This window comes from Balaenoptera physalus (assembly GCF_965194825.1).
Source record: "Balaenoptera physalus genome assembly, chromosome: 5".
Classification (NCBI taxonomy): Eukaryota; Metazoa; Chordata; class Mammalia; order Artiodactyla; family Balaenopteridae; genus Balaenoptera; species Balaenoptera physalus.
In genome coordinates this window covers 37,801,716-37,816,142 of record NC_138884.1, presented here as the reverse complement: position 1 = coordinate 37,816,142, position 14,427 = coordinate 37,801,716, and the positions used below count along the sequence as shown (strand labels likewise).

Here is a 14,427-nt window from a genome sequence, read left to right as displayed (position 1 = left end):
AGGTTAAACTTTTTATGCTTAAACTTGTTCATAAAAGTAACAAATCATAAACCTTAAAAAACTGATATTAAAGAAGTTTTTGTCCTCTTTCTTACACTTAAATTTTATTTTGAGAATTGTGAAAAATTAAGTTGCTTTTAAATCACTCTGTCATCACATGAGGCTTTTGCATGATTGAAATACCTGTAATTACTATGTCATTTTTGTCATTGTTGACTTAAAGGTGTAACTATAATAATCATCTGCTAAATTCCTGGAGAGCAGCTGTATAAGACCGATTTAACAGCTGGGGTAACCCAGCACAGACTGCAAGAGTTAAACTTAATCTTGAGGCAAGTTATGTTATGGTCGTTGAGGACTTCATACTGGGCATTTCTGAAATACTTAAAAAATTCAATCCAATAGTTAGATTTTTGTTTTATCACAAATATTTCTTTAAATGTTTAATGAAAGAGTGAGGAAAAGTATCATTTTGATATTAACAACTAAAGTTCTAAGACAAAATATGGGAATAAAATCCAAAGTTTACTCATTAAAAAAAATCAAATATACTCAGAATGTCACTGTTCATGCCACTATGGTAAATAGGAAGGGAAAAATATGTTAAAAATATTATGGAATAATATGGAATCAGAAAAATTCTAAGATCCTTTTCTTGAATTTCATCTTTTAAAATCATGTTTTAAAAAATCATTTACGCCTGTAACTTTTTTCCATTGAAAATGTTTTCTTATTGTTACGCAACATTAACATATATTCACAACACAAGGATAGATGCCTGTTTTTAGAAGCTATACACACAAATGAATTGAAGCAGTGAATTTTATTTGGATATATTTTGTAGAACTGTAACTACTTACTAAACTATAATAAAGGAAGGCTCACCAAATTGACAGTCCAACACATTACAAAAAAGTGCTTTACTTGGTGCTATTAGAACTGTAATATATATATATTCTTAAAGCTGTAAGGGACTTCATTCTTAATCATTTTGTCCAGCCTCCTCATTCCTCATTCTAGAAATCTGAAATCTGAGACAGCTTAAGAGACTTACCTAAGGTCACTGGTTAGTGGTAGAGCTGGAAGTAGAACTTAAAGTTCACCCTATATTTTTTGTATACTGGTAAGTTTACCTGGAGTATTAATTTCAGTTAATTTGGCTGAAAGTTGATTGAGGCAGTAATTAAGAGTAATTTAATTGTAAATGAATTTAGTTGTAAATAAGTCAGTAAATAGTTGGTGTTTTTTAAGTCATGGAATTTCTAGTGCACTATGCGATGGTGTCATTATATTTAATTTGTAAGGACTTTTTTGGTTTTCTTTTATGGTTTTTACCTTGTAACTTTATTTTCAGCCAATTTAAAAAAATTAACTGGAATTTTCCAGCAGAATTTGGAAATAACCTAAATGTCCAGCAATCAGACCTTGATTATACAAATCAAAGCAGTTCCAATACTTTATATAACCTGATATTGTAACATTCTTATTTTGAAAATGCTACACATATATGTATATATGTAACGCTTTTATTTTGCAAATGTCTAATTACCAGGTCACATTTTTATAACACTTATGTAAACTGTATGTGCTCTTTTAGAACCCAAGCTAATTTCTCTTAAGTACTTAGGGGCTACACTAAGTCCCTGGATAAAGAAAATTAGCAAGGAAGTACAGTAATAAGTTATGACTCATTAAGTATTTACATGAATATAATATCTTAAATGCATTATAATTAGAAGTTGTAATCTTTCTTAGTGAACACTTTGAGCATGTCTTTCAGAATTTTTTTAAGGAAATGTTTTGAATGTGATTTTAATTTTTATAAAACATTTCTGTTCATTTGACTTATGCCTTTTATGAATAATAAAACTTTAAGAGGAATGCCATATATTCAAATTTTTCCTTCATAGTGAATTTAATTGTGTTTTTAGTTTCTACAATTAAAGTAATGGTATGTTATTTGGATTTTTTTTTTTGCAGTTGTTTTTTGTTTTTTTGCAGTTGTTTCTAATACAAGCTTGACTGTTCATCATTAAGCAAAGAACTTAATTTCTTGATTCATCATCATTTTTCTCTGTTTTTAAATTGCTCTATCTTTGTACATGAATTGCTTAGACTAGGGAGATAACTTTTAACACTCTGGTATCTAAGGTGTTAGGAAAGACTAAAAACAATGACTTAGATACAGAGAATAATCTGTCTCACTCTATATCCCAGAGTAAATGAGTATGCTTTTTATAATACCATATTTTCATCTCAAAAGGATATTGATTCTGATTTATTTCACTTTAGTAGTGGTGTTAATTTTTAGAATCTGGAATTCTTTTGTTTCTACAAAAGAGTAAGTCACTTGTTGCTTAAATTCACAGAAGTAATAAATAATACTGAATTTAAATGGTGTATGCTGATAGTCTCCCTGTCAAAAGTTTTTGATGTGAGACTTTGAAAACTTTTGGTTAAAATCATAAATACTTGTAGGTAAACTTGTATCTTCCAAGCGATTTGTTTCAGCTGATTCAAAAATAGTTTATGAAAAACAGAAAATCTTTATGCTGCTCATATGCTGTGGCCTTTGATCTGGAGCAGTTAAATCCTAGCCTTCTGTATAATAATGAATGAAAGAAATGGTAGAAATCCAGAATAAACTACTATAAATCTTTTTGTCGTTGTTGTAAGAGAATTGGAGTGTATGGAACTGTAATACATTTTAGAAATACTTTATTGGTGATATTTTGTTACATGCAACATTTATATATAATCATCTTTGACTAATACAAACTTTTAGAAGAAAGAAAAATCAGAGAGTGATAAACAGGCACAATATCTTGTATAAAGATCTTCTCTTTATCACAAGTTCCCCAATGTTGAGTTCTTCTTGGATGGATAGTGATACCTGAAGTCTTAAAATGCCAAGACACAACTACTAAGATGCTACAGCTTAACTTTTAGATAAAAATCTTGACAGAATTTAGGAAGTCTTTCTAAAACTTGTAGATGATTGTGTTTTAAAATATTATACTCCAAAGTTATTATAGGTGGATTTTGCATCTTTGCTTGCTTTCTTAGTGATTTTTAAGATTGAAATGTAATCTGCAAAGCTCTACGTGATTTTTTTTTATCCTAGTAGTAGTAGTAATGGCAGCTAACAGTATTGAGCACTTACTAAATGTGAAGCATTCTTCTTTGTGTTTCACTTACATTAACTGTTGTAATCCTCATAACTGTCCTATGAGGTAGGTTCTATATAGATGAAATTGAGGCACAGAGGCATTGATTTAAGGGCATACCACTAATAAGTGGTAGAACCAGGCTTTGAACTATGGCAATTTGACTCCAGCATATATATTCCTACCTACTGTATTATACTCCCTTAATATTTATTGATATCATCTTAAAAAGAGCTTGTCTGTTTTGAAAAGGCTCAGTTTGGGTGGGGGGGTTAATAATTAAGACTATCTTAAGTGCTTTTAAAATGATAATTGAGACTAAGACTTTATTTTTTCTTGAACGCATGGAACTAGCTGCATTTTAAAATATTAGCAATTGAGGTTCTCCTATGCATTGTCTGCAACTTCCCTCACTGACTAGGGTTTTCTTCTGTATTTGAAGATTTTGTAGTTTGAATGTTTCCATGCTGATTTAGAGCATTGCTTTAGAAGTACTATTAACTTGAATCCTCAGAAAAAAGGTGAAACTTGGTAGTTTGGAAATTAGTACTCACTTTGCTCAATCACTAATAATGTCTCTTTCACAAAAGTGTATTGTTAAAGACAGATAATTTGATTTAGCGTTTGCTTGAGTTGCAATGCTCTGTACTATCCAGTTGAGGGCAGCTACTTACCAATTTAAAAAATGAGTTGAATTAGAATGCCACCACTTTGTATTTACCAAAACTTGGTATCTAGTGTAAAACACAACATTTAATATACAAGACTGCTTTAATTTTCACTCCGATTTTTACCACAAATCATTTCTTAAAAATGAAAAACTAGTTTTACTTCATAGTAATTTCTGCCCTTTCATAAGTAGTTTATGTTTATTTTAGTTTTAATTTTCCTAATCCAAATTCGTTTCAATTCCAATCTCCTCCCCCTCTCTTGCTTTAGGATCAGACTCCAAGAAGATTAGAGAGGTTCATATCATCCTTATCTTCAAACTACCTACATGTAAATACATGTGATTATAAATTTCAATATAAAAGTGAAAACTAATTTTCAGTATGGTGATCTTTATTAAGTGAAAGTCAAAATTGGAGTTGATCTGTTTGATTCATTTTTCTCTGCAGAATATGTTAAATTTGCGGAAGGAAGTACACTCTTCTAATTTTTCTGGATTGAAATAACACATAGTTTAAATTACATCTTCTATGTGGTATCAAGAAATGAATTTTGAGAGGTTAATTAACTGATTCAAAGATATCACTGAGACAGAATTTTTTTGAGAATAAAGAATGCCTACCTAAAACTATATGTAATACTAACAAAGTAGACCCTGATAGTAACCTGGAGAGGGGGCATTCCACGGGAGCTGCCTCAACAAAGGGATTTTTCTAATAAGGAGAAACAGACACAATAAGACTGAAGGTTATGTTATTAAAAAAAAAAAAAAAAAAAATTAGACTTGTGTTAAGGAATAAAATGAGCACCAGAGGAGATGCTGAGATTAGAATGAGGCTAGAGACATTCATTCTGCAAGGTAGTAAGTAGTCTAGTGGGGCCGTAGACATCCTTATCTTAGGTATCAGTCTCACCTTGTTGTACCGTATCAACTTAACAGATTTCCAGTACCCTCTCTCCTATCCCTAGATCTCTGTTGGGTTTTTTCAGTGGTTATGGTTGTATTCTTAGTCATTTACTTTTTTTTACGAAAACAATTTTTGTATTGTGATTAAATACCCATAACATAAAATTTACGATTTTAACCATGTTTAAGTGTACAATTCAGTAGCATTAAGTACATTCACAGTGTTGTGCAGCCGTTACCACTGTCCATCTCCAGAAGTGTTTTATCTTTTCCAGCAAAAATTCTGTACCCATTAAACACTAACACCTCATTCCTTTCTCCCCTGAGCCCCTGGCAACCACCATTCTACTTTCTATCTATAAATTTAACTACTCCAGGGACCTCAGATAAGTGGAATCATACAATATGTATCCTTTTTTGACTGACTTATTTAACTTAGCATTGTATCTTCAAGGTTCATCCATGCTGTGTCAGAATCTTCTTTCTTTTTAGGCTGAATAATATTCCGTTGTATGTGTATGTACCACATTTTTTTACCCATTCATCCATTATTGGTTACTTAGGTTGTCTCCACCTCTAGGCTGTTGTGAATAATGCTGCTATGAACATGGTTGTACAAATATCTGTGTGAGCCCTGCTTTCAATTCTTTGGGGGTGTATATCCAAAAGTGGAATTGCTGGATCACATAGTAATATTTTGAGGACTCTCCGTATTTTCCACAGTAGCTCTGTCCATTTTACGTTCTTACCAACAATACACAAGGGTTCCAGTTTCTCCACATCGTTGCCAACACTTATTTGTGTGTGTCTGTGTTTAAATAATAGCCGTAATAACGGGTGTGCAGTGTGGTTCTGGTTTTGATTTGCATTTGCCTAATTATTAGTGAAATTGAGCATCTTTACATGTACTTATTGGTCATTTACATATCTACTTTGGAGGAATTCAGTTGTTTACTTTTGTGTAACTAAAAATGTCATCTCTGCTTAATGATTTTGCATTTTCAACTACATTTTAAATTGTGATATCAGAGAAGGGTGTACTTTAAGAAAGTAGCATCGTGGTAGGACTAGGGGTGTTTCTTGTGTGTGGATTGACTTCCCAGCAACCCACTTTGTGTATTTAGTAAGACAGATCTCACCCAAGTCAAAGAAGAGACCACCCATTTCTGACATTCTCCTTTCTAACTCTCTCCATATCACATTCTAAATTCCCACCTATAAAAATCCATAAAAGCAGGTGGAAGGAGAGATGAGTGAGTTGACTGGCTGTTGGAAGAAAAAAATGGAAGGAGAGAACAAACATTAGCTGAGCATTGTGAATGGATAGTTTACATCTATTATCTGTCTATTAAAACTACTATCAATTCTCACACTAGGCTTTTTTAAAATCATCATAATGTTCTAGTTCATGGGCTTGGAAATGAAATGTAGCATAAAGATTAATTAGCATGGCATAAGTAGTTAATTTAGGGAAATATTTGAGATAATGCCGAAAAAGTGAGTTTGGGGCCACTTTGAGGAGAGTCTTCATCTCCAAACTTTATCTTAGGCTTTGGGGAACCATTGAAAGTTCTTGAGGAGTGTATTGTACACCACATTCCGTCTCCATGTTTTAGGAAGATGTATCTAACTATGGTATGTTAGAGAAATTAAACCCTAAGGATTTGTGATGAACTGGTTAGTTATTATTCATTTTACTATAATTACTTCCCAACACAGGTTACATTTATAAATACTTGGGTTTTTAAATATATTTAATCAGCCACATTACTGTTATACTTCCAAGTGGAATCACTAAGTGTTTCAGAATTAGAGAGATTGAACTGAAATTTGCAAACATCTAAAATGTCTCCTGGTAAAATTAACCTGCAGTGCATATTAATAGCTATTGAGAGCTAGAGTTGATTTAATGTCTTAGTTTGAGATGAAGACTGGTACATATGGAAGAGGAAAGGAGAGCATGCTTAAGACAAATGCTTGAAGATATAGTGCTCATTCTGAATATATCTAAAATAGAACAAATATATGTTTGTATTTTTTGAGCATGCATAAATGCTGTCCTTAAATTTGAAGCACAATTCGAAACACTCCTAAAATATTAATGCTGATATTTGGGTAAGGAAGACTTAATAAATATTTAAGAGAAAATACAATGTTTATCTTTTGGATTTTTGTAAAGAAAAGTTTACTTTCACTTTCTAGGGAATACCTAGGTTAGTCACTGGAGAAGTTTTCGAAGGGACCCTGTAGCACAGCCCTGCTTTGGTTGTCTTCGCATTACTGACTTTGTACGGGAGGTTCACCAGCTGTTTGACTGGCAGGAGCAGGAGCTTTCACTTCAGTAGTTTATAACTCCTGGCTATTCTAGGACAGTTTGCACTTCACCAAGCCTCAGACAGGTCAGGACATTTGGTAGGAGAAGGTTGAAAGACAAAAGCAGCAGGCCTTGGGTTCTCAGCCTTTTTTATAAATTAGAAAGTTATATTTTAGTTCGGTGGTTAGAGTTTTTAGTAATGTGCCTGTATTACATGTAGAGAGTATTCATCAGCCAAGAGGAGTTTTAAAATGTCAAAACCGGGAAAAGCTACTCTAAACCATGGCTTGGTTCCTGTTGATCTTAAAAGTGCAAAAGAGCCTCTACCACATCAAACCATGATGAAGATATTTAGCATTAGCATCATTGCCCAAGGCCTCCCCTTTTGTCGAAGACGGGTAAGTCTCACACATTTGAAAAATAGGAATATTTATTTAAATGAACTACTTCTGCCTCTTTTGGTGAAGAAATGGTTCAAATTTCAATTGGTATTTATAACTAAAACTATCAGTGCATTATGTAGCCAGTGAAAACTTCTGTAAGTGATAGTTTTAATAGTATGATAGAGAGCCTTGAGGGCAAGGTTACCTAATTCACTGTTTTGTGTCTCTCATTTATTTTTATGGTATTAGAATTCTTTAAACTTACTTAAAATTGGTAAATTTAAAAAGTATGTTTTGAAATATGTCGGCAAATACTAACACCCCAAATTTGTTGTTTTTATTTTGTGGGAAAAGTAAAAAGCTGGTGGGTATGGTCCTTATACATGATAATTAAAGCATTTAGCTCTCTTAAAGAGTTTATCTGCCAATTTAAGCTAGATTGTTTTTAAATCACTATTTCTTAAATTCAGACCTAACATAATAGAGACGTTACTTTTTGCTGTTATATGAAATAAAAATAGCATGCTATTGTGTGGCAGTTACGATACAGTTTATATATAGACAATTCTGAACTAACATTTTGTAGAACTTGTGCTAATCTATAATCAGGTTATGATCTATTGAATGTTTTTTGGGATGACATTCTCCTCCTCGCCAAATTTTGACCCTGTTAATATTAACAGTTTTGTTGTATTTTCTGTGTTACTTGGTATTGCCATTTTGAATTATTAACTAGAGTGATATATTTTTAGATCTAAAATATGTTTAGGATCCTGAACACATTAAACCAAAAAATACCTGTTGGAGATTCATTGAGTGTTTTTATATATCAGTGCTATTAGTGTTTTAGTTCCTTTTACCAACTCCCCCCTACCGCCTTTTTTTTTTTTTTTTTTTACTGAAAGGGAAACATTCTATTAAACAAGTAGGTTAACTTACAACACCTGAAACATATTTTTCCTCTTTAGTGAACAGAATCTTCTATTTGCTTGGACTTAAATAGCCTTTGTAAAAATATGTTTTCTAATTACCTTAGTTCTTTTTGAATTGTTTCTACTTCTACTCCAATAAATGGTAGCCATGTTGAAAAACATTTTGAGTAAGTTTTAAATGTAATACAGTTTAAACGTTGAAAATAGAATATAAATATCTCTGTCACCCTCTTATTTTCTTCTTAACTATATTTTCAGAAAGTGTGTCTTTTATTTTGTCTTCTGTCACTTTGTCACTTTTATAACTTCTGAATGAGGTCACTGCTCTGATTTAAACATTTACACAGAGGCCTCTAGTAGCTTTAAGGTCATTAATAAACTAATTTATTATTTTAATACTTATGTAAAAAAATACCAATACAAGTAAACTTTCAAATTAAGGAAAAGAAGTGTGAGTTTTTAAAATTAAGGGGTTAAGATCTTAACAAGATAATTTTGTTCTTGTTGAATATTTCTAATAAACTTAAGTACAGTATATAGCAGATTATTCATTATGTCACACTGTATGTTTTCTATCTGTATCTTCTTTACAAGTGCATGAAACTTAAAAGGCTCAGGAGCAGATTCTATAAGAAAAATTAATAGAGAACTTCAGGGCTTTCCTTGAGGGTTTCCTAGGGTCACTATTCAGTTTGACTTTTCTAGGTTACTGTTATGTTAAATTATAGCCTGGCGTTTGTAATTATAGAAGAGGACTAACTTCAAAAACTAAAATTCAAACTAGAACATAGTTCTAGTTTGGGGGAAGATAGATAACAAAATTAACACATTCAGTTTTAGACTGCCTGCCAATAATTTACTATTGTATAACTCATTGACTCTGACTACTAGAAATATTAGAGGGATCGAGTAATTATATCCTCTCCCCTCCTTTTTGCAACTGGTTAAGTTAGGTAGCTTTAAATTGATTCACATGTTCTTTGTTGTTTTAACTTACTAACTTTCCCTTGGTAGTGTTAATGATAGATACTTTTTAATATATTTTTATCAAAGATTTTAAAAAGACTTTTGGTGTGATATGTAATTAATCATATTTTGTATCTAACATCCAGTATATCTTTTCTATTAGGTACGTTTAGCCTCTTTCAATCAGATTGTTATACACTGACAACAAGTGTACAGACTTCTCTATTTTGTAGGCCATTTTTATCCTTCCAAGCAGTGAGCTAATGTATAGTGAACTCTTACAAGACTGTATGTAGTCTTGGCCTATTAAAAGTTGAAAAACATGTTATTGCGCCTCCATCCATCATAGGTGTTGATCCATTTAATGTTTGCACAATAAAATAATTTTGAAAATTGTGAAAAATTCTTTAAAATAGTTGTCATAACTACAGCTTCAATTTACAGCTCTCGAAATGTTTTCAGGAAATTTATTTACCTCATTGTTAAGTACTATTAGTAATGATAGTCTAATTTATTATTATGTAAATTATTCTAGCTCCTCATCAGAGATACTTTGGACTTAATACTAACGACAGTAAAGAAATAGCAATCTAGCTATTAACCAGTTACCATCAATCAAAATGTTTTTAGTATTTAGGTCCTCATAGTTCATATAAGTCCTATAGGTAATTCTTAGCATCAGGAATATTTGAGAATATTAGTTGAGTATATAACTTTTTATTCTAAAAGAACTGATCGTCCTTTAAAGGAAGAGAATATTTACAGGAAAAACTTACTTAAGTCTATAAAATCACTGGAAAATTGTTTTATTTTTCTTTGAAATTGGAATACCTAGTTATGGTAATACTGTATTTCCTAAATCCTAAGATACATTATTTTTCTACGTTTTAAACATATGTAAAATTAGTGTACGTCTGGATGGAATTTCATAGCTTAGCTGGCAGCATTTTTTTCTTTCTAGTGATAAGAGAAATAATATCTTACAATTAATAATAGTATGTTGAAAGAAAAGTCATTAAAATGTTTAAATTTCATTTATTAACTCGTTTCTGTTTGGAGACTTTCAAGCATTGACAATATTCTCTTAAAGTTATTCTTCAATGTTACTATTTTGGTAGAAATTTCCAAAAGGCATGCAATTGGTTATGTATATAGGGCTTTTAAAGATATCTGGTTGACTGTGTTGGTTTATAGAAGGAAAATGTTTTTAGAGTGCCTTTATATTCTTGGGTTTGAACCACCGACCGATTGTGTAGCATAAGCATCAGCAACAGCAACAGAGCTAAGAGAATGGGGTAGAGCTGCTGGTAGGAGCAGCAGGGAGGCGAGGCGGGAGCAATGTGGTACAAGGACTTGTTCACCTGCAACCCAAGAGCTCAGGCAACAATGAAATGTATGACTAGATTTCTGATAGTTGAAAACAGTTTTGTACTGGTTATTCCATATCCAGTTCTGTTTAAAGTACCATATTTAAAATAATCTTTCTTTAAAGTGAAAATAGAAATAAAATTGAAATAGAATATTTGAGTCACTTGAGAAAATATTTGAGTTAATATCACTCCTGTGTATTGTTATCTTTGAGGGTTAGTTTAAGTCAGGGGTCCACAAACTTTTTCTGCAAAGGGCCAGCAGCTATTTTACGCTTTGTGGACCAGATAGTCACTGTTAGAACTATTCAGCTCTGCCATTGTAGCATGAAAGCAGCTGTAGGCAATACTTAAAGGAGTAGTTGAATGAGCATGATTGTGTTTTAATAAAACTGTATTTACGAAACAGTGAAATACAGATTTTTATGATTACAGTAATACTATAGTGAATCTTCTTGTGCATATATCTTTTTGCTTGAATATAAGTTTCAGCTGACAGTAGATTTTTAGAAAGAGATTGTTAGAGCCATAACCTTTCATTTTCTTTAAAAACCCTCATTCTCTCTTCTAATTCTTTTGTAGCTATATAGAGAAAAATTTTTATGTATATAATCACTAGAATTTTAACATACTGCTTTTTAATTTTCCTTCTCTATGTACAGTAGTAGCATAATAATGCTATTAATAATTGCTCTTATTTTAAAAGGACCTACTATATATTCTAGGCATTGTCCAGCTATTTTGTATATTTTAAATAATTCTTATATGACTTAAACGTTTGCTAAGTACTGTAAGTTAGGTTTTATCTCCACTCAGTAGACTAGGAAGCTGAGGCTCAAACAAGTTACCTCTCCCCAGTTTTCTTGGTAAATAGTAAAGCTGGTATTTAACCTCAGAACTCTCTAATGCTGCAGGTAGTAGCCATTCTCTTTCTACTATGTTTTGTGACCTTTTTCTTATGAACTCAACTTTTTTCAACTACTATTATATTCATATTTTGGTGGGTAAACCTGGGAGCCTATCATTGTTGAAATTGTTTCTTTGAGAAAATTCATTCAAAGATTCAAATAATTGAACTACAAATAACTTTTGGTAGCATGCTACATTTATAAATTTAGGATTTTTTGTGTAATCTCTTTCAAGATGTTTCATTTGTAAAGTTATCCCACAGATGATGCAATGATTATAGTGATAAAAAACTAGAAATATTCAAACAGTATGCATGTTTGTAGTCTTTCTGTAAGCTGAGGGATGGTACCTGTTAAAGAAAAAATTGTTCATGAACCTTATTAAAATCGTAAGACAGATTTTATTCAGGGGGACTGTCATGATATGTATAGGGACTACTACAAGGGGAGTTTGCAGTAGGGGAGATAGATTGGGCTCAATTCTTAATAGAACAAAGAAAAGTGAGAATTTATAGCCAAGGAGCAGCATGGGGTTCAGTGGGTAGATAATTTCTAAGAGGAAGCATCAGGGGTAAAGGGGGGGGGGTGCTCTGGTTAAATGAACTTAACCAAGGTGGTCAGAAATCCCCTGGGGGATGGTGGAGGATGGCGAACCCAACAGATATGGAGAGGGTGACCAGATACCACAGGTGATCGACATCAAGGGCGGGGAATTCTGGTTAGACTGATGTAGCAGGATTCTTGCTAAAATTTGGTTCCTGAGAACATGCCGAAGGACAGGTCCTAGTTGAAAAAGAGCTCAGGAGCCTGACTAGAGTTTGGTTAAGGAGAGAATGTTTGTCATACCTCAGGGTCTATGTTTGGTAGGAAGCAACTCAGAACAGAGTGTCTGACAGATTAACCATCCTCAAACTGCAGTGCAGTACCATTCTCATCAGTTTGTTCATTTAGTACTTTTGACTATGATGACAAAAATTAAAAACAGCATTATACCTCTCTTAGCTTCAATACTGTCTTGGATTCAAGTTTTTTCTTTATTGTTGAACTATTGATGATACTAATTTAAAAAAAACCTATATTCAAAATTTTAATCTCATTCAGGCATAATCTATTCTGTTGTTTTTGTGTGTATAATCTTCAGTTAGTTCAAGCTATATATAATTATAATCTATTAAGCTCCTTTAATAGACTTTTCAGCAAAGGTCTGCCAGTTTTATCAAACAGTTGTATTGCCTTTGTTTCAAATAACTGCCTCTCTAATTATTTACAATAAAATTTTCACTTGTAGGAAGATTTTATAATCCATCATAAATTCTGTTGGTAAAGCAAATTTGTGAGTTATTACCATCCTGAATTTAATAATTTGATAATCCCCTAAATTCCCTGAGTTGAATTATGATATAGAGAATTTTTATTTTCTTCCAGTAGTTAATATCTTTTACTTCTGTTTATAAAAATTAGACATGCTCAGTATGTAAAATGCAGAAGAAATGTTTCTTTACATTTTCCTAAATTATCAGTAATTCCACTGCTCAGAAATAACCACAGTAAAAAATTTAAATAACTCTTTAAACAAAATCGATACGTTAATCCATTTTTCATATATTGCTAGTAGTTCCCCATGGCTGTAGTTATTCAAAAGTGTATAATCTGCCAAATGAATGTGTCATCATTTTCTGGCTGCTGTTGATTTGGTCAGTGACCTGCTTTGAACTTTTTTATACATAAATCTTTAACATCTCTATACACATTTTTCCAGACGTAGAATTACTGGGTCAAGGAGTGTGAATTTTTTTAGATTCTTAATAAATACTGCTAAATTCTTTTCCAGAAAGATTGTACCAAATAAAAACCAGCACTAGGGACTTCTAATGTTGTTTAACAAGAGAAAGAAATCATATTTTAAGCAAATTGATTCCTACCATGGCAAAGTTTTATGGATTTTACTTAGTTGATACTATATCATTATATTTCTATGTTTATTGTTCTAGGTTTTCTATTGAAGGAATTTTTTTTTCATTTTGAGAAAATAATGATATGTGTTCATACTTACAACTTCATTAGGAAAATATATAAATAGATCAAGAAATTATTTGTTGTTCATGGTGATTTTTTAAAATAATACTTTCTGGAAAATAATGTTTGCCATAAACCTGTCACCAATATTATTTTCAACTATAATTTTCTTCTACTCTTCCCATAGTTTTAAAACTATTATCTCTGTTTTTGTCTAAACAGATGATCCATGTGTATAGTTTTATAATTTATCATTGATTTAACACATTTTTACTGTCTTATGGTTATCTCAGTTTTTGTCATCTTAGTTTATACTTTTACATTTCTGAGTTTTAGTGTGTTGTTTGTACAGTTTAAATGACAGCCTCTCCCAAAGTATATTGCTATTAATAATCTTTACTACAGGAGTACTTTTCATGCTAGCAAAAGCAGCTGCCAGAAATACTTGCCTATTTCTTAAAGCACTACAACTTAGTCTTACATTTCTGACATAGCTTTGCCTTTTGCCCCAATCCAGGTTTACCTTTTATTTTTATTTTTTAACTCTAGTCTAGCTATGATTAATTCTCATTTAAAATAGTTGTAGCAAGTCTCCTTTTCTAAAATACCTTGATGCCTGAAAGGCATTTCATGAAACTCAACATTTGTTTCATGGAACTCTTAGCCAAGAGGAAATAGATGGATATTTCCTTAACATATAGAAATATGAAACCTTTAAAAAGCCAGTATCGTGTTCCCCTCCCCCATACTAATCTATTCAGTATCTGCCAGTTACATTTGTGCCTCTTTCTCCAAATC

General features: G+C 31.9%; 1 protein-coding gene across 11 annotated transcripts in view; it reads left to right on the top strand.

Moving 5' to 3' along the window:
- FBXW7 (F-box and WD repeat domain containing 7) overlaps nt 1-14,427 on the top strand; it is a 203,923-nt gene that overhangs the window by 135,886 nt on the left and 53,610 nt on the right. The window contains exon 1 of one of the 11 annotated variants that reach the window (XM_082463382.1): nt 7,029-7,455. The exons of the other annotated variants lie outside the window; for them this stretch is intronic. Within the exon in view, the coding sequence (XP_082319508.1) occupies nt 7,309-7,455 (147 nt within the window). The 5' untranslated portion in view covers nt 7,029-7,308. Of the gene's footprint in view, nt 1-7,028; nt 7,456-14,427 lie in introns of those variants that run through there. 11 annotated transcript variants of the gene reach the window in all.